This window comes from Anabrus simplex, chromosome 5 (genome assembly GCF_040414725.1).
Source record: "Anabrus simplex isolate iqAnaSimp1 chromosome 5, ASM4041472v1, whole genome shotgun sequence".
Lineage (NCBI taxonomy): Eukaryota > Metazoa > Arthropoda > Insecta > Orthoptera > Tettigoniidae > Anabrus > Anabrus simplex.
Window position 1 is genome coordinate 320388196 of NC_090269.1, and position 26239 is coordinate 320414434.

Below are 26239 nucleotides of genomic sequence, written 5' to 3' on the forward strand. Positions count from 1 at the left end.
TTTAGGGGATGTAGGAGGGTACTTATTTTTCTTTGACAACTGCAGACTTCTCTCTATGATAATTTTTGTTCCCAAAAATCCATTTTATGGCACTTTTTTAATTTACCTTAAATTTGTTGAAGAGGCAGGTGTGTTGACACCTGAATATTTCCTAAGAAATCTATTTTTCAATTTGCTTTACGTCGCACCGACACACACACACAGGTCTTATGACGACGACGGGATAGGAGAGGGCTAGGAGAGGGGAGGTAGTGACTGTGGTCTTAATACTGATGTACAGCCGCAGCATTTGCCTGGTGTGAAAATGAGAAACCACGGAGAATAATCTTTAGGGCTGCCGATAGTGGGGTTCGAACCTACTGTCTCCCGAATGCAAGCTGATAGCTACGTGACCCCAACCGCGCAGCCACGAGCTCGGTAAGAAATATCCCGCAAGGCTTGCTCGAGTTCCTTTTTCTGCACAGTGAATGTCAGAATATATCCTATCGTCACCTAATTATTGACTGTACCTGACATCAGAACCCACTAACACTCAAATTCAACCAAACTGTGCTGTTTAAGGCACACTACCATATGAACCTGGCTGGGGAGAAAGCATTAATCTCCCATCTTTCGTTTCCTCCGCGGATGATGTTGTGTCAAAGCGCTGTTCGAGAAAAAGAAGTCCTTTAGTTTAATAACTGCTGTATTTAAGGAGAAGTGGGAGCAACATTAGGGAACTATTTGTTTATTTTCAAACCTCTGTTTATTGAGAAATTTGACTAAAGATGAACGTTTTTGTGTGTTCTCCACAGGAGAGCTTCCTTCTGCCTGTACCCAGCTTTAGTCCCGGAACGCTTGCGAGGCCCGTGAGCCCGCTTGCCGAGGAGACGGAGGTGGGCAGTGAGGAAGGCGATGGAGAGGCCACAGGGAGCGGCTCAGGCAGTGGCAGTGGTAGTGGTGGCGGCAGTGCCTGGAGACGGACTGGGACGGTTACCACGTCCTCCGGACTGCGCAGCCTGCAGGGCAGCCAACTGAAGAACACCAGTAGTCTACTCCGCAAGTGTTACCCCTCGAGTTCCACACAAGTGCCCTTTCTCCCTGCTGGCCGCTTAGAAGACTGCCTGCCGCCCTGTTACCATGGAGCCAAGACCATGGCTAAACTTATTAAGGTAAGTTCCTCCACCAAGTTTGTTATTGCTCGGCTAATTCCCTGTAAACCTGCTCCGATCATAATCACTTGCGTAGGAACGGTGTTTAGCAGTTCTGGACCAGAGTGAAACTGTGACGCTTCTGGAAGTGGAAAGAACACTAAACTGCCTGATAAGGACCGATGTGCAGCGACTCAAATACGCAAAATGTCCTTCATTCGTTTGCTTTGTGATCTCATTTCATACCGACTCTTCATCGTGTATTTTCAAGATTACTTCTGTGTTGGAATCAGATAACTAGAATATTTCTAGTTTGCCCTATCATTTCAAGAATTTTGCGTGAATAATTTTAAATACTGGTACACTATTAGCACTAAGGATGCATAGGCCCTATCGAAACATTCAAATTAATCTTCATTATGTATTTTTAATATTATTTTGATATTCCTTGCTCTCCCGTTTTCATTACGAGAAATTTCAATACAGTTTCAACAGTTCAGACAAAGCAGGTTGGTCCATGTCCATGCTGTGTATTATTCGTGCATGTGGTAGTTGTGTAAATTTAAGCAATGCAAGGCCTTGTTATATTATGTATTGAGTGGGCCTCATAAAATGAGCATTACGTGTTTAAAATACGATCACACTCGGCCATGCCAGGAATTACTGTTTGGTTACTTCCAGTGTTCTGTCGTCCAGGAAAGATGGTAAATGAATGAATAGGAAGAAATATGCTGATAGAACTGACCTTGGAGAAAAAGCTGAGTATGCTAGACTGGACTAGAATCCCACGGCAATACTTTGGACGTACTAGCAGGGGATGGCTAGGCCAGAAACCTAGAGATGAAAGTATTCAAATTAGCTGCAATGATTGATCTTTCTTAGATCTGTCTAATTAATTTGCCTTTTAGGGACCGCTTTAAATTACCAACAGTGGAGTTCTACGAACCGCCATATCCTGATCTAGGGCAACTGACCCTCATTTCTTCTATTCTTGGTCTTGGTCAGTGGCGGTGGGCTCTCAGGAGCACGTGAACAGCCAGTTCTAATGCATATTCACGCATTCATGGATAATTCAAAATTGTTTCGCCTGATTTCATCAATCGATCGAAAGTATTTGACTTATATCGAAGCTCCGTTACACTGACAGCTGTTCATTTCGACTGACAATGTGGGGAGCACACTGAAGATTTTGCTACGAGGCTGAAGACTATACGCATGCGCATGGAGATGACGTCATGGTTTATGCACAGATATCTCCATAAGCGAGGAGCACGGTAAGGTATGTGTCTTTCAGTCTACAATTACCCTCAAACAAGTGATAGTTTTACAGTTGACCACAAGGGTCCGCCACCTCCCCTGTTACTGTTGGCCACAGCTCTCAGAAGTTACTATTACATTACATCACCGAAAGATTTCGCTAGTAGGTAATTCTGAACACACGGGAAGAAGTTTGCTTTACATTGTGGGTGGAGAATCATTTCAATTTGAGTACTGGTAAATGTGGTAATTGCACGCACTATTTTCATGCTTGTTGTCATACTTAGGTGAACTTCGTGCTATGTAAATCTAAGAATAGTGTTCGCATCTCATAATATTCGCTGCAATACAGCATTGTAGCAAAGTTGCTGTGGATTTTACTTTTACCGAGCTAAGTATTGAACCTGCCAACTTGGGGTCAGAAATCGGTCTGAGCCACTCAGCTCGGCAATAGTAATTTTAGATGTATTGTGCACTCACTGATTAGTCTCGGAAAAATGCATCCTCGGTTATAGGGGTTCTACCAAATTATGAGTTGAGAAGCAACCCTACAAGGAACTTTTAGTGAAATTATTTTAAGTAAGTTATTTTGTACGGATTTGCATTCTACTTTGGTATTTTTGAGACGTGAACACACATTTTGTTGCGAACCCCCTGAAAATTTTGTCACGAACCGCCACTGGTCTTGGTATAGAGTTCAGACAAAGACAAGCTGCAGGATGGTACACGTCCTTGCTTGTAGGAGTTGTGGAAATTTAAGTAATGGAAGGCCCTGCTATATTATTCATTGAAAGGGCATCATAAAATGAGTATTACGTGATCAATATACGTTCACACTCGGACATGCCAGGAATTGCTGTTTGTTTACTTCCGGTGTTCTGTCGTCCAGCCATCTCGTCAGCGTTAAGTCTATGGCTACTCAGTTGGTCAATCCTTGGTTACCGAGCTCGATAGCTGCAGTCGCTTAAGTGCGGCCAGTATCCAGTATTCGGGAGATAGTAGGTTCGAACCCCACTGTCGGCAGCCCTGAAAATGGTTTTCCGTGGTTTCCCATTTTCACACCAGGCAAATGTAAGGCCACGGCCGCTTCCTTCCCACTCCCAGCCCTTCCCTGTCCCATCGTCGCCATAAGATCTATCTGTGTCGGCGCGATGTAAAGCAACTAGCAAAAAAAATCCTTAGTTATGCAGTGGTTCCTTTCGCTCTAGCGTTCCTTTTTCAGTGTTGTCAGTAATGCGAGACTAATGTGATGTCTGTACTCACACAATGACCCTGCCCCCTGCTCGCACGCTGTCTTCATTTTATAAACACTCGCACCTCCTCACGCAAGCGCAATCGTATTCTGAACAAGTGATGCCCGTCTTCATAGCCATACTTCGCTCAAGAGACTGTTCAGTTTGGAGGTCCCAGATACGAACCTCAGCGCCGAGTATATTTTTTCACAAATTCTCCCATCACTCACTACAGATGTAAAAGGTACTATGATACCCGTTTCATGTTCTGCGCCACCTACCCTAAACCAAGTAGGTTAGGTCATTTCTCGCCTATCCTGGAAATGGAATTCAAACATTTCCCAACTCGGTCAAATACTGGAATGATACCTAATACAATGAGTCTCACTCGCTTCGGCCCCTGATTTTTCTTATAAAAATCGAACTAATATTTATGATTTAATAAGATTTCTTACGGATATTTCTTGGCGCTTGGGAAGCGTGGTGACCTCACAGCAAGTGTTGGAACATGACCTGCGTCGTGTGAACGTTCACTTGCTTGACGTAGGCTACTTGCGAGTTTTCCGCTGCAGGCCATTTTTCGAGTAGGTCAGGTAGATCCGTAGAAGTGCATTCTACTTGCGCAGGTTGGAACCGCATCCAACGAAGTGACGTCACACGATCTTGTAACTTGCTTCGTGTACATGCGCACCTGCTAATCCAATTATCATTTGGAGTGAATGAGTTGGTCTCGTTTCCCCGCTTCATAATTGTTGTGGTATTCTTGTGTGCAGAGTTACTGAAGAGAGGTGATGAGAAGACTAAATCTAACATTTTGTGAGAAAATACATTCAACTAGAGTGTTAAACTAAACTCGTGTCGGCGAGTTGGCCGTGCGCGTAGAGGCGCGCGGCTGTGAGCTTGCATCCGGGAGATAGTAGGTTCGAATCCCACTGTCGGCAGCCCTGAAGATGGTTTTCCGTGGTTTCCCATTTTCACACCAGGCAAATGCTGGGGCTGTACCTTAATTAATGCCACAGCCACTTCCTTCCAACTCCTAGGCCTTTCCTATCCCATCGTCGCCATAAGACCTATCTGTGTCGGTGCGACGTAAAGCCCCTAGCAAAAAAAAATAATAAAAAAATAAACTCGTGTCTCCAACCAGAGGTGGTGAAACTCTTTTCAGACACACTGGCAATGGAGGTGAGCTGCATGTGCCATTTTAGCCACATAATAGTCCTTCTGCCATTCTTAAATCTCTGACAGTACCAGGAATCGAACCCGCGCCTCCGGCGATAGCAACTAATAGCTCTAACTATTACGCTACGGAGGCGCACGACTAGAGTGTTTATGGAATGCAAACAGTAAAATTTACAAATCAAGCACACCTTAGAAAGTGCATTTGAATAAACTCATGCAGCATATGAACGTCGATAGTTTTGGTATACAAGAAGCAAAGAATAAAATTCGGAGCTTACTTCCTACCTCTTCAAGTAGTTTCAGACACAGGCAGCTTCTTGGTTGTCGGGGTACCTGGTGCGAAAAATAATCTCCCACTCTAGGACCTCTTCAACGAGTTGATGTGGTTTGCCTTCACCGAGGCGCTCCGTTAACGCGGCAGGGAAATCGATCATTACAATCTTCTCCTTGTTCTTGTACCTTCACCAACGATGGTACACCATCAGCGCCAGGAGGTGTATGCTCACAGAGTCCGTCCTGGAATTTCTCCTCTGTAAGACATTCCCCACTGCAGCCTCGATTTGGGGGTCTGTTGTTGTCTGCCATCTCTGCTGGGTACCTGTAATAAAATCCTAAAAGAGAAGTGCAAGACGAATACTCTCTTTAAACAGTGACAGACAATGTTCTTGGTTGCACTTACAAGTACAAATGCCCTGACTGTACTGATACTGATAAGCGCTGGCGATTGCACTTACAAGTACAAATGCCCTGACTGTACTGATACTGATAAGCGCTGGCGATGAGAGGGACTATCACAGTCAGCTTGCTCCTCGACTCGGTCTCGTCGGTTTCGCTCTTTATATCGGCCTACAGCAGATTCTCATAGTTTCCACTTCCAGATCATTCTGCGCAGTTACGGCGATTGGGAATTAATTCACCAAATGGACAATAATTAGACATGTATTACAATTAAATGTAACTACGGCGTGATTTTAGAATAAAAAGCCATTTAGTATTTGACTGCGCACTAAGAAAGCAACCGACACTAGATAGAACTACACAGACACCTTGCTGACTTAGACTGCCACACTGACGAAAGTGCGAGATAAGCAGGTGACTCATATCTCACTGACCATGACCTTGGCAAAAAATATACCTCTGCTTTCCTTCCTCACAGCACATACTAGAATTGCGAGTACTACTATGGCCGTCTGACGAGACGTCGCGTGCATGCGGGGTAAGGGGTGCGGAGGGTAAGCATGGTTGCTGCACATGCGCCTATCTCAAGTCTCAAGGCCTGGCAATAAACATCGGTTCTTGTAAACTAAGGTGCTGCTGTGAAGTTTCAAATTCGTAGTGCAATTGTGCTATAGTTACACATTCACTAAATTCACTGAATAAACACGCATCCCTTTCAGAGAGCTCGCATTGTTTACCACGACTAATGTTCGTAGCTTAGTGTAGTATCTGTCACTCGTGCCGTATCTACAATCTGCCGCAAGGAGGGAGCTTCAGCGATTCCCGTAGAACTACCCACTGAATGGAACTGAAAACTGAATTGAATCGATAGTATGATAGATACGAATTTTCTAGACCTTTATTATCTAAAGCCTACAACCGCGTCACACACGCAATTAAATGCCTCGTTGTGACTTTTTGATTTAGCATCTATAATATCAATCTAAATAAAATATATTGCTCTGCCTCGTTTGTTTTTACCACGGGTGCGTGGAGATTCGTGGAAGGCAGAAAATGTTGTAATACTCTTAATCGTGGAAACATATTTCTCCGCATATGCGGCGGCTTGTTCAATCAACTTACTGAGGGAGAAGAGTAACTGTTTATCTGGGTCCATGGCTAAATGGTTAGCGCGCTGGCCTTTAGTCACAGGGGTCCCGGGTTCGATTCCCGGCAGGGTCGGGAATTTTAACCACCATTGGTTAATTTCCCTGGCACGGGGGCTGGGTGTATGTGTTGTCTTCATCATCATTTGATCCTCATCACGACGCGCAGGTGTGTCAAATCAAAAGACCTGCACCAGGCGAGCCGAACATGTCCTCGGACACTCCCGGCACTAAAAGCCATACGCCATTTAATTTCATTTTTTACCGAAGTTATTGTTTATTTAGTTGCTGGCCCGCTCACATCCTCGCCGCTCCGTCAGTACTGCCGTCATCCACCGTCCCTGCACGCTCTTGGCCTCCACAGCCACAGTATCTAAGTAACTGTTTTACATGCATCATAAAAATGTTCCTGGTGGTGCGTTTTTATGTTGGTAGAAGTTGAGTGGGGGAAATAACTTCAGTAGCCCATGGTGAAGTTCCACCAAACTGTCCTGCCTTGGGCATGGTGCTCTATTGTCGAGTGCACCGCGGATCATTTTATAGGTATCTACCAATGTTCTTACACGAGAAGAGTACTATATTAAAGTGCAGTAATAAAAGTAGAAGTCCGCCTCTGTGGTGTAGTGGTTAGTGTGATTAGCTGCCACCCCCGGAGGCCTGGGTTCGATTCCCGGCTCTGCCACGAAATTTGAAAAGTGGTACGATGGCTGGAACGGGGTCCACTCAGCCTCGGGAGGTCAACTGAGTAGAGGTGGGTTCGATTCCCACCTCAGCTATCCTGGAAGTGGTTTTCCGTGGTTTCCCACTTCTCCTCCAGGCAAATGCCGGGATGGTACATAACTTAAGGTCACGGCCGCTTCCGTCCCTCTTCCTTGCCTATCCCTTCCAATCTTCCCATCCCCCACCATGGCCCCTGTTCAGTATAGCAGGTGAGGCCGCCTGGGAGAGGTACTGGTCATTCTCCCCAGTTGTATCCTCCGACCCGATGTCTGAAGCTCCAGAAAACTGCCCCTGGGGCGGTAGAAGTGGGATCCCTCGCTAAGTCCGAGGAAAAAGCCAGATTAAGAAAGAAGAATAAAAGTAGAAGACTGATGGTGCAGCCATGTACCAAAGTGATGTAAAGTTTTCACGTGATTTTGCCCTATCTTGGGGTAGCCTACCACTTTCCGCATCATTATAGAACATAAACTCGTAAGATTGAACGCAGTAAATAGTAAATGTGGTACTCCCGATATGAGACCACCTGCCTATGGTTTGTCAGTCAGTGTTCTTTCCGTTGTACAATGGAATCGGAGATAATGGATGTGTGTAGCTTGCAGTCTCCTGTTAAGCCCACCAAATATCGTGGTGATAGGTCGTTATCTCTCTCTTTTCAGCCTCTATTTCCGGCTAAATTAGATTGGAAGAGGACTGTGGGGCCAATCAATACTCGCTCCATAATTGATGGTCGAGGTATCGCCGGAGTAGAAAGCGGCTTAGCCCTAATCTGTGGACAGAACTAGAGTGGACCGCTCTGGGACATGTATTCTCAAGACAGTCTTTAGCGTCATCTGCTGGCGTCAGTAACGAGAAAAGATAGCAATTGTAGGTTTCAAGTATAAAAATAAAATTATGGTTTTGTCTATACACTTCAAGTTTTTTATAATTGTTTCCTCGGATTAAAAATATAAAAGTTGAAAGAAGGGTCAGTTCAGTGTTTATCTGTCTATTAGTTTGTTTATTTCTTTGTTACATCAGGGAAATTGGCTAAAGAAAATGTTCGGAAAACTTGATATTAAGTTCAGGGATAGTCATGTTGTGCCTCCAGGCTATATATATGTTATTTGATTAATATCCGACGACGTACCGACGTTAAGGGGGAAAAAACAGGAAATGTCAAATTTCTACCATAATTTTAGATGTTTCAAAGAATTGTACATAAGATAAGTTGTGCAACGTAAAAATTCCGATATTTTATGTGTTTTTACCGTACGAAGAATGAAAACAGAGACATTATCAATTGTTTTTCGCAACTTTCGAGTTTTGGCGATAATAATTGCACTGGCCACAGCCAAATTGATTCAGAATCATGCCACTAAAAGTAGGTTGAAAAGCGAAAATGTTTAGCTATAATTATATAGGCTACAAACATTTTTTTACTCTATGAATTCCTCACTGAAGGACGGACGATTTAATTCCAATAAATCCTACTACTTCATGTAGAATATCGATCCAGCATGTTTCAATACAGGCGTACTGTTTATTCGAGATTGGCTATATCACACGCTTAAATAAATGTTGAATATTCGTAGAAAGATATTTCTAGCCTGTGACTAAAGCTGAAAGCTCAATACATTAAATACAATGGATTGTTCAAAACTGGAAAATTAACCAAAAGACTAAATAATAATTACATCAGTCATATTATAATGAAATATTCCTCTTCAGTTTTTCCTGGTCTTTTCTCAGTTTCTTGGAGCCGGCACTAGACGTGGATCAAGTCCAGTTTCATGGCTGGATACCTTTTCCGACACGGAAAGATGTATGTACTATTTTCTGTGGTAGTTGGCAGTATTACAATAATAATAATAATAATAATAATAATAATAATAATAATAATAATAATAATAATAATAATAATAATAATAATAATAATAATAATGTCCACCTATGTGGTGTAGTGGTTAGTGTGATTAGCTGCCACCCCCCCGATTCCCGGCTCTGCCACGAAATTTGAAAACTGGTACGAGGGCTGGAACGTGGTCCACTCAGCTTCGGGAAGTCAATTGAGTAGAGCTGGGTTCGATTCCCACCTCAGCCATCCTGGAAGTGGTTTTCAGTGGTTTCCCACTTCCTTCCCGCTTCCTTGTATATCCCTTCCAATCTTCCCATCCCCCCGCAAAGCCCCTGTTCAGCATAGCAGGTAAGGTCGCCTGGGCGTGGTACTGGTCATCCTCCCCAGTTTCATCCACCGACCCGGAGTCTGAAGCTCCAGGACACTGCCCTCGAGGCGGTAGAGGTGGGATCCCTCGCTCAGTCCGAGAGAAAAACCGACCCTGGAGGGTAAACAGTTAAAGAAGAAGAACAAGAAGAACAAGAAGAATTGTTTTTACGTCTCACTAACTACTTTTAGGGCTTTCGGAGACGCCGAGGTCCCGCAGGAGCTCTTTAACATTCCAGTAAATATACAGACAGGAGGCTAACGTATTTGAACACCTTCACTACCACAGGAGTGAGCCAGGATCGAACCCGCCAACTTGAGCTGAGAAGGCCAGTGCTCTACCGTCTAAGATTGGTAGTGTTATGCTTTGTATGTAAATGACGATACGTATTAAGGCGAACACAAACATCCAGTCCATGAACTAGAGGAAATAACCAAATGCAACTAAAAATCTCCGCACCGGCCGGATATCGAACTCGGGGCCCTCTGAACCGAAGCCAAGGAGCCGAACACATATTGTTACTAAATATACAATTTTTCCTGGTTCTGAGTGGATTTTAAGCATTGATTTAAGGGCAATTAATACGTATTTATTGACAACAATGACGCCATTTAAACGTATGTGGAAATTCCATATCGTCACAACAGTTGGTGAGGGCGGCGGAAATATGCTGCCGGAAGCCGAGGTAGTGCAACACTCATGAGTACGTGACATCCTCAGCTGCATGAAAGAAGTACGATCTTGCTTTCTGCTTCATAAGTTACTTCTACAATAATGCAACGTGAGTCAAGTTTACTGTTATTTCCTAGGATCTTTAGGTGAAATAGGCTACAACATGCTGGCACTAGTGTTCGAACATACCCTGTGAACATCTCTTCTGAGATAAGCATGTCCTTACAATACCAGTTAGCCCGGGAGTTCAATACTTGCCAGACATTGGTGTAGCGACCACGGGGCTCCAACTGATCTGCATTTATGTAATGCTCTTCTCTGCTACTCTTTCCTGTTCGATACGTCCTTTAATCAAATCCTATTCTTTCTTTCCTCAAACTATTGGGTTTGATGATGATGATAATAATAATAATAATAATAATAATAATAATAATAATAATAATAATAATAATAATGTTATTGCTTTTAAGAGCCGCTAATTACCTTCAACATTTTCGGAGACGTCAAGTTGCGGTAATTTTCCTCAGGAGGAGTTCATGTATGTGCCGGTAAATCTACTGACACGAAGCTGGTGTATTTGAGCACCTTAAAATACCACTACCAACTTGGACACAGGTCAGTGCTTGTATAATCTGAAACGCTCAATCCGGCTCGAGGTATTAGGTTTGGGACGACTGCTGTTTCCTTCCTTCTGACATCTCTTCGTCCTCATTCATTTTCTTTAACGAACACAGTATTGCTATTCTTCAGAGGGTCGGGACTCCCCATTTTAATTTATTAATTATTACTAACATTAATAATAATGTGGAGGGTTTTCAGGGTCATTAAAACTAAAATTGAACAAGTTCATTCCCACTTGAGTATTCTATTCGGCACAGTTTTTATCGCTGACAATCGAGCGCACAGCCCTCTGACACGTGGGCCTCCTGTTCACTAACACGGCTTCCAGTGTCGTTCCAGAACAGTTCACTTGCCAACTAACAAGCCTCGATGAACTCTGCGTAGCCGTCTGACTCAGTTCTCTCTGTATCACTGTCACGGACTCGCGACCTTCTCGTAACTGCTTGCATTCACTCGCGACTGGCTCAAGACTGACTCCGCACTTACTTTTTTTTTTTACGGGGGGCCCCCGTAGCCCGCTCCCCCGCCGTGACCATCGACTCAATCTACATGGCCTCCGACATGCTATTAATTTCTAAGAAGAAAGAGATAGCAGGGAAGAGTGGGAAGTGATACAAGGAGTATCTGCCGTTTTCCGAGTTAGACTCGCTACCACGGCAAGAGTTTGTGTTAGGTAAAGTGGTGTTGAAGTATAGTATTGAATGGTCAGGGAAAAACTACATAGGCGGAAAAGAGAAAGGGCCTACGTGTAAAACCTGACATCTTTTGATGGCACATGCAAGGATGTGGGCTGGAAAAGTCCAGAGGTTGTGTTAGTTAGGAAGATGTGTCATGCAATCATAACAATTTCCTTGCCATTGTTTGTTATTATGGGGATCAGTCCATCTTGTCACTGCCGGGTCGGCTCGGGTCCATTAGCTTCTGGGCTCTGGGCCACAGGTTCGTCTCTTTGCCCAGCAGCCAGTGGTCCCTGGTTCCAAGTCTCCGTTTGGAGAGGGGGATTAAATTAAAATGAGGAGTCTCAACCCTCTGAAGAATAGCAATACTGTGTTCGTTAAAGAAAATGAATGAGGACGAAGAGATGTCAGAAGGAAGGATACAGCAGGCGTCCCAAACCTAATACCTCGAGCCGGATTGAGCGGTTAAGATTATACAAGAACTGACCTGTGTCCAAGTTGATAGTGGTATTTTAAGGTGCTCAAATACACCAGCCTCGTGTCAGTAGATTTACCGACACATACATGAACTCCTCCTGAGCAAAATTTCCGCAACTCGAAATATACAGTCACGTACAACTGCAAACTTATTGGACAAAGTACATTAGACTAGGCTTTGAATTCCCTGCGAGTGAAGCAAGAACCAATGCTAGATTGAGCTAGAGCCGTGTCATCACCACGCATTTCTCTTGAGATTCGAGACCTTGGAGACCAATTTACATGCCCAAAAATCACCTACCGGCAGTTTCTGCTTTAACTCGTGGGAAGACATGTCTTTGCAGAAGTAGTTTCCACGTTTCTCTCCATCATTGGAAAATCGATCTCGGAATATTCATTCTCACGTCATTCTCACTGAAGGTTGTGAGGAGCAACTGATCAATCAAAGGAATTAGTACGGTCTGTATACAGTGCGTCTGCCATTCTTAGTAAATATACAGGATAGTCGAAAAGAACGTGAACTGGGTATATGGTGGTCATACTGATAAATAATTTAACAAAATAATTCGATATCTTGCACCGTTGCATATTATCAGATGCTGATTAGCCAATCTGATCGCTTCGTTGGCGAATTAAAATGGACTTTGCGAAGCCTTGTTGCTAAATCTGTACCAAGCTTAAGACCGACTTGAAGGCACCATCGATTGATTGGTCATTGATGTTTGGTAAACCCGGAGTGCCAAATGGGTACTCTTCAAGGAAACCGTTAAGTAAAAATCTACCGGCACGTTTGTCCCGCACTCTACCAAGGCTACTGGTACTAGTGTACTTAGGACAAGGAACATCTTAGTCATCAATCTCATGAGTGTGGGTGTTTTACTTCTGTCCGCTGTCAAGCAAAAGTACTACCCGAACCTCTCATTCCACGATTATATGGTGTCAAGATATCTAATAATTAGATCAGCTGAGTGGCTCAAACGGAAGAACGATGGCCTTCTGACTTCATGTTTACGGGTTCGATCCCAGCTGAGTCCGATGGTGTTTGTAAACCCATCTCCACACAGGCCAAGAAGGCCTTTGGAGTAATAGAAGGTGAAGGCTTCGACTACATGTAATCTCAACACTGAGTGCGACGTAGTGGTTAGCTCTGTGCCTGGTTGTCTTTGCTGCCTGGAATTAAGCTGGTACTCTTTTATTGTGCAGACTGAGTGAACCTCAATACCATGTGCCTCTCTAGATGTGAGGTTCCGTTTCTAAATGTTTCGACTTGGCAGCGAATCGCTGTCCTTCCGCGTAACACTACCGCCTTAGCTAGACAGCTCCTCAGGTTGTATTTGGAGGTGCTCTAATACACCAGCCTCGTGCTGAAAGATTTACCAGCATGCAAAAAAATCCTGCGGGACTAAATTTCACCACCTCGGCGTCTCCAAAAGTCGTAAAAACCTTTAGTGGGGCGCTACTGATGATTCATTCGCTGAGGAGTCACATTACTAACAGTGCCATACATCGATAGAAACCACGTGCAGCTTTGCGTTATTTATTTATTTATTTATTTATTTATTTATTTATTTATTTATTTATTTATTTATTTATTTATTTATTTATTTATTTATTTATTTATTTATTTATCGTATGGCTTTTAGTGTCGGGAGTCCGAGGACATGTTCGGCTCACCTTGTGCACTTCTTTCTATTTGACTCCCATGGGCGACCTTTGCATTTGGAGGTGGGGAATGATGATGATAGCGTGGTAGAGAGACGGCAAAACCCGCACATAGTTTACTCCTGTCAAATAACACCAAGTGATGTGTTAAAGGCTTAACTTCCCCATTCGACGGACGAATCACGCCCTTACTCCATATGAGCACTGCGGAGAGGTTCGGAATTAATTGAATCCAGGCTTTTGACACGTATCTAGTGGTTTGGATGGTGACATAATTTTTCACGAACGGGACTCGAACTGGCTAACAATGGTTTCTGACCATATAGACTCGACGCCTTAACGATCAGGCCAACCAGGAGGGCAGTTTTGCATAATTGTGGTTGAAATCCACAGCCTCTGCTTGAGGTTTTCTGAGAATTTCTTCCCGGAACTGAAGGGAAGTTCTTTCCTGGAAATCACTACTCGATCTGGTTGTAAAGGTTCTGTGGTATTAGTTCAACATAAATGAAAGGGAATCCGGTGAATAATTGTATCCATGTGTAGGCAAATTCCTGAGTGCTAAGCTGAGCGATATACTGCGAATTAGTCATACATATTATAATAGAACGGTGCTCTAAACAAGGAAATTACAAAACCACAGAAAGGTCGCTTGATAATATCCTCAGTTCTTATCTGCTATTGGTAGTGAGTCTTCTGAATTATGCTTGTGACATGTTTCCTGATGTCAATCTCAATTAATTTGTTAACCGTCCAACACATCATGAGTGTAACAGCTACCTGATATTTGTTATAGATCTCTGAAATCATTTATTTCAGATAATTAACTGATAGTAAACCACTACTATTCCGCCAGTGAATCCATTGAATCTATGCGTAGGCAAATTCCTGAATGCTTAGCTGAGCGACATCCTGCGAACTAGTCATGCATATTAAAATAGAACGGTGCTCTATACTTTTCGGGTCGAAATAATAGAGATATTTCCCCGGTTCTGAAACGAAGTGTCGGCTTTCTTCCTCTTGAGCCTGTGCAGTTTCTGTGCTCTTTAGAAGCTGACGGATTGGATATCCACATCTGCATCGTTTAGGTAAGTAAGAGACTTAAAATTTATCTTAAGGCATGATATTTAGATGGGCGTATAAAAACTTGGTGGCAATTTTGCAATTCAACATTGTTACCTTACTTTCTAACAAAAAAAAAAAAAAAATAGGGAATAATTGTGCTTGTGCTTCGAAACTGAACCAATTGAACGGAGGAAAACTTAATTAATTGACGTGTCCATTATCTATCAATTAGAAGTAATTAAACTGGATTTAGACCAAATCTTCTGGTCGTATCTTGTTCCTTCTTTGCGGACAGAAGTGGACATGTTCGTTTAAAAATAATATAATTGAGTTTTATCCTATTACTACTTGAATGCCCGTTATTCGCACGGGATATTATGTTCTCTTTTAATTTTACTTTTATACGAAAATGAGGCATTTTTGTTTGAAACTTAATAGCATGGTTCCTGGCGCTACTCGTGAAACACAGTTAGGAGGTGACAATGTATCGTTTATCACGAGAAGTTTTATTTTTTATGTGTCCCCTTACCTACTGCATAAGGAGTATTATCTTTTCTTAAATTTCGACATGCTCCCTTGCCTACTACCATTTTCATTTGAAGCTCAATGGCATGGTTCTTAACTCTACTCGAGAAACGTCACCACGAGGTGTCTTTTACCATAGGGAGTTTTATCTCAGTTGCATTTCGTTGCTGTGTACTGCAGGTATTGGATACTTATCTCTCCTCCCGCTGTCAGTCCTAACCTCAAGGTCTATGTTTACCAAACTGCGTGAACCTTTTTGCCTTCTTATGTTTTGCGCATGCTACGTGTTTTCAAAAAAAAAATGTACGATGGTGAACAGAAAACAACACGATGAGGCACAAGTACTTGGCCAGTTTGTAGAAACTCAATAAACCCTGTATTGTCTAAGATAATATTATTTATTATAATAATGCACCTCTTGCAAATTTCAGAAAAAGGTAAAAGAAAAATTCTGACGGACGAATTACCATACACAATCTTACGACATATTAGGAGTGCCTAACTTACACTCAACTGAGCTTAGAACGTGCTGATTAACCTTGTACAGAGGTAATTAATTAAAGTTAAGGATAAGGCATTGACACACTAAAATTGGCTTGGGGTCAAATATTTTCGTGGCGTAGCATTGTAATATACAGGGTCATCGTAAAAGAATACCTATATTTGAAAGCATGTTTCCTTTAAGTAGGATCGATATGTTGAGTCGATGAGTTTCTTTGAAATTCCTCCTTGTAGACCTTGCCTGACCTTGATCGGGTGGTATAACCCTTGCCTGTCTGCACTGTGCTGTGTAGCCAGTCCAGCACAATATGGACCGCCCCGTAGAAAGACCAGTGGGTGCTTCGTTTTCCCTCAGGTACAACAAATCGAACAAGAAACCGCTGTCCGTCTTATTTGCAAGCAAGATGGAGCACCGCCGTATTTCAAAACAAATCTACGCATCGCATTGAATGCTCAGTTTCCGAATAGTTGGACTGGTAGAGATGGTCCTGTTTCCTGAGCGTCTAGAAGCCCCGATATCACTCCAATGGGCTATTTTGTCCGGGCATATATTAAGAGCAGCATTTATGGTGAGAATATACAGGACTCAGTGTATCTCACAAGGAGTGGCCAGACCCTGCGTCCAACCGATTTCAGCAAGCTTCAATGCACCTGTAGGGAGACACTCAACAGTAACTCCTGTATAAGAGTTTAGGTCAATACACTTACCTTTTCGAAAAATAGGACAAATGTCATGACCCATGATCCGCTTCAGACCAAGTGGGGGTGAAATGAAAATCCACAGCCTGTTTCCAGTCATTCGACCGGGTTAGGAATGGAATGAATGAAGTCCCCATCTTGCGGCGAGGATAGGAATTGTGCCGGCTGCCGAAGCCTGTCGCACTCCTGTGGGGCAATGATTAATGAATGGCAGATGAAATGAAATGATATTGGAGAGTGTTGCTGGAATGAAACATGACAGGGAAAACTGGAGTACCCGCAGAAAAACCTGTCCCACCTCCGCTCTGTCCAGCACAAATCTCACATGGAGTGACCGGGATTTGAACCACGGAACCCAGCGGTGAGATGCCAGCGCGCTGCTGCTTGAGCCACGGAAAAATTGATGAATCCCCAATTCCAATGCAACGCATATATACTTGGTGAGTTACACCGCAGTTAACCGGAGCGGTGGACGGGTGGTCAACATACTTGTTTACGAGAATTAACGACGTGAGTTGGATTCTCGTCATAGCAATATTTGGGGGAACGCGCAGATAAAAATGCTAATAAAAATATTAGGCACACTGCAGTGTTTATTTTCTACCTCAAATTAACATAGAAAGGGAGAGAGATCCAGCAGTAACTGTGAGAACGTTTACGCCTATATTAATTTCAGATAGAAAATAAAGTGTACTGAATTTTGCTTAATAGTTTTTTCCCAAATATTTATTTATTAAAAGATATAGACTCGATGAGACTCGAACTCACGTCTTCGAGGGTAGCAGACAAGTACGGCGACCACTGCGTTGTAACTCTCCAAGTATATATGCTTTGCACTGGAATCGGAGTCCGACTCGTTGGCTGAGTGGTCAGCGTACTGGCCTTCGGTTCAGAGAGTCACGGGTTCAATTCCCGGCCGGATCGGGCATTTTAACCTTCATTGGTTAATTCCAAGGGCTAGGTGTTTTGTGCTGTCCCCAACATCCCTGCAACTCGCACACCACATATAACACTCCACCACAATAACACGCAGTCACCCACACATGGCAAATGCCGCCCACCCTCATCGGAGGGTCTACCCTACAAGGGCTGCACTCGGTTAGAAATAGCCACACGAAATTATTATTATTATTATTATTATTATTATTATTATTATTATTATTATTATTATTATTACTGGAATCGGATATTCATTAATTTTTCGGACATTATTAGGTTGCGGACCAGACGTATTTAAAAATGCGTTTGCCTTTTAGCGTTCTATCACCTCCACTTGGTCCGAAGCGGATCCTGCGTCATGACATTTGACCCCATTCTTTCGAAAACGAAAGCGTATTGACCTGAACCCTTATACACGAGTTACTGTTGAAGCTCGTCGAAATCGGTTGGACGCAGGGTCTGGCCTCTCATTGTCAGACTAAGGATCACTGCCATGACAATTGTCACCCCAGAAATGCTCCGGAGTACGAGGCAAGAATCCGATTATCGATTCAATGTCTGCCGTGAAACTAAGGGGGCGCATTAAGAATTCATTATGGTATGCAAAAAGTACCGGGCTGAGTGGATCAGACGGTTGAGGCGCTGGCTTTCTGACACCAACATGGCAGGTTCGAACTTGGCTCATTCCGGTGGTAGATTTACTGGCACGTAAATAAATTCCTGCGAGACAAAATTCCGGCACCTCAGTGTCTCCGAAAACCGTCAGATGTTTTTAGTGGGACGTAAAACCAAAGACATTATATAATAATGGTATGTAAAAAAAAAACTCCCATTTTTCCTCTTCAGTTTAAGACCACAATTGCCTCATTATGTGTATCCTACTTGGGAAAGCACTTTTTTTTTTTAATTTGGGTATTCTTTTTCGATGATCCTATATAAGCAAAGCCATCGACCAACCTACACGTTGTACAATTACACTTGGTATCCATTCTGAACTACAACCCGGCCCGAGTAGAAGTGCTAGCGTTCCTCACAAAGTCACCGTAAGCAGTTGCAGGCTAAGGACTCGGGAGCGTATAGTCAGATCGGTAAAGATTGTTTGAATATCACTTATATTCTAAAACCCTTGAAATAGTATACACATATGTACAAAGCACATATAAATTTCTGACACCAATCAACCTTTGAATCTCTCTTCAATTTCTGAAAATCTTTGAGTCCTTATATTACACACAACAATATATGTTTCACTGGCTGAATACTTAACTACGGGATGGAGTTGATTCCTGTACAGCTGAAGGCTTCTCTCTTCTTTCTTCTGTGCTGAAGACTCTGGAACCCGTTACTTCGACTGTGATACGAAACTCTCCCAAATAAGAATGAATACTGGTGTATTACTATTATTCTCCAACACCTAATTGACTACTGGTGTGGAAAACCCTGTGATCGTTCACTAACGACTCACACTCAGTTCACAAGCCTATTATCCATCTGACTTTACTGCGTACTTGCAGCCTTGTTCAAAGTCTACCAGCACTCTTAACAGTTCTCCCTGGCCGACTAACTATCAGTTCACTAGGCGATAGGGCCTCTGACCTACACAGTCTAAACGCCGACGGTCAAAAAGCCACCTTCAAGATCTGAGAATCAAAAAGCCTTATTGTTTACGAGTTGCGAGTTTATATTTCTTTTCCATCCTTTCGAGAACTCTCTACTGATTATTACACCACCACAACGAGTCCATCCCTTCGAGAACTCTCTACTGATTATTACACCACCACTACGAGTCCATCCCTTCGAGAACTCTCTACTGATTAATACACCACCACTACGAGTCACTTGTACACGTCACGGCATCATTGTTCTTTGATTGGTTCCTTAGTATGGAACTTCTCGGTCACGTTGCCCTACACACAATGTTCTGGAAACACTGAGAAGCTGTTCCTATGTCTCTTATACGTGACATCGTTCATTTCCAGTAGAAATGCGCATTTAACTTGTATAAGTGTCCGACTCGTTGGCTGTGGTCAGCGTACTGGCCTTCGGTTCAGAGGGTCCCAGGTTCGATTCCCGGCCGGGTCGGGGATTTTAACCTTCATTAGTTAATTCCAATGGCTCAGGGGCTGGGTGTTTGTGGTGTCCCCAACATCCCTGCAACTCACACACCATACATAACACCATCCTCCACCACAATAACACGCAGTTACCTACACATGGCAGATGTCGCCCACCCTCGTCGGAGGGTCTGCCTTACAAGGGCTGCACTCTGCTAGAAATAGCCACACGAAATTATTATTATTAACTTATATAAGTATCTTTCGAAACATTGAGTCACACAGCTCTTGTCTTACATGTTTCTACGCCACATAGAATGTTCTAATTCTTTCTTTAGAATATTCTGTCATTCCCATTATTATTATTATTATTATTATTATTATTATTATTATTATTATTATTATTATTATTATTATTATTATTATTTATGAATTATGAATTATAGACATATACGGACTCTCCTGTAATTTCCCTTCATATAAACATGTGTTCAAATGCCTGCTACTTTTCATATCACAGGAGGTCGCGGATTCGATTCTCGTTCAAGTCCGTTCGCTCACTCTGTTATATACGTAAGGTGTGTCGCGAACCGCCGTTCACGACAAATGGAGGATGGTATAAAATATTTACCTTTGAAAAAACCTTTTGAGCTCCTACAGGTTAAAGACCTCTGCCAGAACAGGGAGATCTGTACCGGTGATTTGATGTGGACTGAAGGAGAGGGGGTAGCGGCCGTGGCCTAGAAGAAGACCTGTCTCAGCATTACCCTTAGTGCAAGTGAATGGGAAATCATGGAAAACCAGTCTCAGGACAGCCCACGGCGAGACCGGTCAAGCGTCTCCCGAATGCAGAGCTGTAGAATCACGGTAAAGCCGCGGCCACCATTAAGTTGAAGCCTACTCTGCTCGGGGAATATTCACGTGACAATGGCGATTAGCGCTCGAAAGTTGAAGACCTGTACATAGCGCTAGAAAAGCTGTAAGAAGACCTAAACCTGGAAAGAAAGAGGACGTAAAATGTGATCCAAATTAATCAATAGTTTTAATTTTAATTACATATTTAATGAATATAATGTTTAGGAACTAAAAAAACCGAACTCGATAGCTGCAGTCGCTTAAGTGTGGCCAGTATCCAGTATTCGGGAGATAGTGGGTTCGAACCCCACTGTCGGAAGCTCTGAGGATGGTTTTCCGTGGTTTCCCATTTTCACACCTGGCAAATGCTGGGGCTGTACCTTAATTAAGGCCGCGGCCGCTTCCTTCCCACTCCTAGCCCGTTCCTGTCCCATCGTCGCCATACGACCTGTCAGTGTCGGTGCGACGTAAAGCAAATTGCAAAAAAGAACTACAAATTTCTGGTGGTATGAAACATACAGTGCGAAAAACTATATGAATAGCTTCTTCTTTCAGACACTATATATTATCTTAGATTAGCATAATTTGTTAAAAGAATTCCGTGTTTCTTAAAAAAAGTGCTTAGAGAATTTAGAACGAACAATTTTTGCCACCTAGAATGGGACTTCGGACACCTTACCTTAGTTGGCATTGCAGTATATCACAATAGTCATCTTCAGGTTCTTAGAAGTAAATGATCACCTTTTTTCAGACAGCATGTTGCGAAACATCGACAAATTTCTCTCCTCATCAATGAATATAAGAACTGCGTACTTCAAGCATGTGAGATCTCGTGGGGAAAACTCCAAACTATTCGCATCATAATTTTCTCCTTTCACTATTTCACTTGTCTTGCACCTCCGGTTTTTCAAGCACTAGTTTCAGTATTTTGCTGACGGCTTTTCCAATTTAACCTTCACATTGTTCCTATTACTTCTGTACATCACTTACCTTTGAGAGCATTGAATGAATGGTTTCATTGAGTTTTTCAAGAGAGTTTAAGGACGTCATTAAATGGGAAAAGTTACTGTTAATGTACACCAAATTGCCCTTCAGCTAAGGTTTAGCCATTGTATCTTGCGGCATAGCTATGGGACCAGCATCTTCCTTATCCAACCTGTTAATCACAAATTTAATCACGTCCAAATTATTGCAGTAATACATGCAAGTGCTTATCCAAGTACCCCACCGTATCAGAAGCATACTCACGAAATGGCGCGCTCTAGACGAGGATATTAAGAAAATTTTCTCATTGGACACTAGTTTGTCAACATTGGAAAATATTTTTGCACTTGTTCACTCACTCGATGTAAAGCATGTGCGGGGCAGTTACACGAAACAACTTTGGATAAAACTCTTTAATTGCCTTTCCTGCCTTTACCATGCACAGTACCACGTCAGTGAGAAGATATTGTCATGCTCTATTCCGTACGCTAGCAGCAGAAAGAGGTTATTCAATTTCTTCAGGAAGTCCATTGAGAGGAGATGTATTTTTCCAGGTTTGTCCTCCTCTAATGTACCAACAATCACACTTGCAATGGCGTGTACGTACTCCTTTCGGAGGGTAGACTCGTCAGGAATGTTCTCATTTTTATATTGTTACTAAAACATTTCGAAAGATTCTAACTAACGCACCCTATAGGTCTTTGTAAAACGGAAGCTCCGCGGTCCGAGAAGCTGCTCTCACGCGTTTCTCACGCCCAATATGCTCTTGGACCTGGAACCGCTCTTCTGCACTAACTTTCACCTCGCAACACCTCTGCTCCAACTTCAGACACAACCCGCAAGAACGTGAAGTTGCAAAGAAATGGTTAAGACCTAAAATAAGACTAAAGAAGACCAGTAAGCCAAAGCACGCCGAAAAAGGCAAAAAAGGACAACTAAAACTCACAATTTTCTAACCTACAGTGATCCAAAATGAATACATATTGAGCATCGTCTTAGGACTCTGAAGAAACGAAAGATGATGTTTCCTACTTCCGAGCCCTAGTTATGATACGTTGCGTTATGGTGAATCTATTCGAGACAGACGCAGTCACATGAATCAGAAGACTAGTGAGGTTGGGAAAGTTCCGAGTATAAGTGAAAAAAACTACTACTTTATGTAAATGAAAAATTAGAAGCAAGCCCTGAAGCCATAACGACGACAAAGTCGGGAAATCAGTTAACTCCCTTCACAAGAAACTCTAAAGCTGATGTAAAGTAAACTGAAATACATTAGTAACAACCTCCAGAAATGTAGGAATCAACAACTAAATCTAGATTGCGTACGAAGTGTGTATGGAATGTAAATATGAGAACGCAAATATAGTTCTTTGTAATTTCCTCATTAACGACCGGCACGCTTTTGAAGCCTAGCTGACCGGCAGTGTTTACATTCCTTGTCCGCAGAGTGTCAGAATTTCCCCAGTTCGAGACACAGCTTTGTCAACTCTCCACTTTAACTACTTAGACTCTAAGAGCAAGCAACGAGACTGGACAGAACTGCGTGCAGCTGTGCAACACTGGAGACCTGACAAGCGAGCCGTTCTAGGACAAGCACGCTTTTGAAGTACTCCATGTGGACTGTCTCTGACAAAGCAAGCATGCTATTGGTCACGACAGAGGTGACTGTAGACAGTGTTAACGTTTGAGTCGCCAGTCGTTAATGGGTAAAGTTCGGCTGTTGAGGAAAAGTCATATATCTTTCCTGGGGTCATTTTACTCGAAATCTGAAAAATTACTGGGAATGATGGATCCCTAACTCCGTTTAAAGGAACTTTGTTTCATATAAGTGCATATTTCGGCCATTTTTATTGTTTTAGTCACATTTTGCTTATTTTAGTGATATAAGGTCACATTTGATCATATTTTGAACATTTTGTTTTAAATTGAGGCGTCGTTTTTAACAAGGTAAGTACATGTTATCTGCGTCGAATTCCAAACAAAGTATTTCAAAATTCTGTAGTAGATGCATTTTCTTTCTTTCCCCGAAACAGATAGGTAGCAGGTTTAAAAGATACGATTCCGAAAGAAAAGGAGGTGCTGTTTGAACATACGCCGACAGGCACTAAAAAGCATGTTAATACTTAGTTTTTCCTGTTGCTTTTCAGGAAAACAGAGTGAGAAATGAGCCGCTGAGCTAATACTGAATGAGTGTATAAAGTTTTAACGTATCTACTCTAGCTCAGTCAGTTTAAATAATTAAACGTGTCTTCCGTATTATCGCTAATCGCTCCTTGGCACGTTTAACGTTAATACTTGCTACCTATCCATAAAATGCTTAAGTCATATTTATAGGTCATATTTAGCTAATTTTAGGGTACATTTGCTTGCATTTTTTGTACTACTTTAGGTCATAAACTTCCGAACCATATTGATGAGGATACTGAAAGAACTATACTTGTATAGCTGTGTAATAATGTCGTTGGACTTAAAGTAAACGATGAGTCACAGACTTGTATGGTCCGCACGCTTATTAGTTTATATCAAAGATAAGAGCCATTAACAATGATACCGTCATTCATTATCGCTTTCAAAGGAAAGCGGCTGGGTGCGGGAAGAACGTGAGAGGGACGTTTGGGTGAATGGCCACGATTTTTGCTTAGCGCGGCTAGACATGCCCCCACCCACCACCACCACCACCACCACCATAACAACACAGCTCCTCGGGTTAGACCTTTCAACTCTCACAGACACTACAAACACCACACAATTCAACAAAATATAAATTACAGATTTCTGCCGTCTCTCGGAAATGCTTATTAAAACGGAATTTCTTTTTCTTTCCTTGCTTAATCTGTTTATCCTCCAGGCTTGGTTTTTTCCTCGGACTCAGGGAAGGATCCCACTTCTACCGCCTCAAGGCTAGTGTCCTGAAGCCTGAGACTTTGGGTCGATGGTATACAACTGGGGAGGAGGAGCAGTACTACACCCAGGTGGCCTCCCCCGCTATGCTGAACAGGGGCTTTGTGGGGAATGGAAAGATCGGAAAGGATAGAAAAGGAAGAGGGAAGGAATGCTATTTGTTCGGGGCATCGACCCATGTGGATCTTTTGCCCCTACTGGCACCATATTGTATGAACCTGCGTGTAATTGTAATGGCGGTAGTGTGAAATGTTGTGTGTAAGGAAAGGAAGATTAAGGACGTCACAAACACCCGCTCCCCAGGCCAGGGATATTAATAATTACAATTTAAAACCCCTGACCCGGCCGGGAATCGAACCCGGCGCCGCCGGATGACAGACGGACGCGTTGCCCCCTACACCGCGGGGCTGGACAGCCGTGGCCTTAAGTTAGGTACTATCCCGGCATTTACCTAGAGGAGAAGTGGGAAACCACGGAAAATCACTTCGAGGATGGCTGAGGCGGGAATCGAAACCCCCTCTACTCAGTTGACCTCAGGAGGCTGAGTGGACCCCGTTCCGGTCCTCGTATACCACTTTTCAAATTTCATGGCAGAGCCGGGAATCTAACCCAGGCCTCCTGGGTATACAGCTAATCACACTAACCAATACACTGCAGAGAATAACACAATTACCTCTTTTTAATTAATTGTCTGCATTCATTTTTGCACCCATCAGAAGCATCCACAGATGTAAAATATATCTGCACCGAGTGAGTTGGCCGTGCGCTTAGGATCGCGTAACTGTAAGCTTCCATTCGGGAGATAAGGGGTTCAAATACCACCGTCGGTAGCTCTGAAGATTGTTTTCCGTGGTCTGTACTGATAAGATAATATTAAGAAATATAACGATGCTTTGTGATATTGTTTCATAAATTCTTTACAAGCATTTAGCTGTTCATAATCTGGTAAGTTTGTACTAACAGTGCCCTCCAAGAAGTATAACAGTTTTTGTCTTTTTTGCTAGTGGTTTAACGTCGAGCTAACACATCGAAAGTTTTCGGCGACGCAAGAATTGGAAAGGGCTACTAGGACTGGGAAGGTAGTACCCGCAGCCTTCATTACGGTACAGCCGGGCTGAGTGGCTCAGACGGTTCAGGCGCTGGGCTTCTGACCCCAACTTGGCAGGTTCGATCCTGTCCCAGTCCGGTGGTATTTGATGGTGCTCAAATACGTCAGCCTTGTGTCGGTAGATTGCTGGCACGTAAAAGAACTCCCGCGGGACAAATTTCCGGCACCTCAGCGTCTCCGAAAACCGACAAAAAGTAGTTAGTGGGACAGAAAAACAATAACATTATTAAAACACACACGTGACAATTTTGTTTTATTGGTGCTGCTAGGAATGAGTGATGTATGAAGAGAATTCAACAGTACTCGTGTTACGCTACATGTATTTAACGTTTACAGATCTTTGTAGACCATGGATGCCCAAAGGAAGGAACTGCAGATATTCTCGCAAATTGTGAGACTACCATACAGAGAGTAGGCCTAACAAAAATAATGTTGAAGTCTCAGGCTTCAATTCTACGCATGGGTCTGAAAATTGATGATGTCTGAAATATCAGACTCTCATGTATTATAAGCTGCAATTTGGTGCGATACAAAGTACAGTGACATGCAAAAAGTCATGGGATAGCAGTATTTAAAGGTAATAGCCGGTGGCGCCTGTGTACTCTGACGTCTTGGAAGTGCTCAGACCTGTATCTAGTATGCTCTCAGAGTAAGTGTAAACACTGCCTGTGCTGGTCGTGGCAAAGCGACGTGAAATTATCGTCTTTCGAACGGAGCATGATTGAGGGGGCCAGATGAATGGAACATTCCACTGTCGAAGTTGTACGAATATGTAACATTTCTCTATCGACGGTGTCACGAGTATATCGGGAATACTTCACGGTAGACATTACCACCCGCAGTGAATAGCTCAATGGCCGACTACGGATGCTTACTGACCGCGATTAGCGGTGTCTGGCTAGAATTGTTCGTGGTAACAAACACGCCACACTGGCTTAAATCACATCCGTATTTAATGTA

At 42.9% G+C, this 26239-nt stretch overlaps 1 protein-coding gene across 2 annotated transcripts in view; it reads left to right on the plus strand.

Annotated features, from left to right (window-relative positions):
• The first annotated feature begins 1018 nt into the window (after positions 1–1018).
• The window catches only part of LOC136874044 (1-phosphatidylinositol 4,5-bisphosphate phosphodiesterase epsilon-1), a 374213-nt gene continuing 348992 nt past the window's right edge, over positions 1019–26239 (plus strand). For both annotated transcript variants that reach the window (XM_067147543.2, XM_067147544.2), the window contains exon 1: positions 1019–1151. In XM_067147543.2, coding sequence (XP_067003644.2) covers positions 1134–1151 — 18 coding nt within the window. In that variant the 5' untranslated portion in view covers positions 1019–1133. The remainder of the gene's footprint in view (positions 1152–26239) is intronic.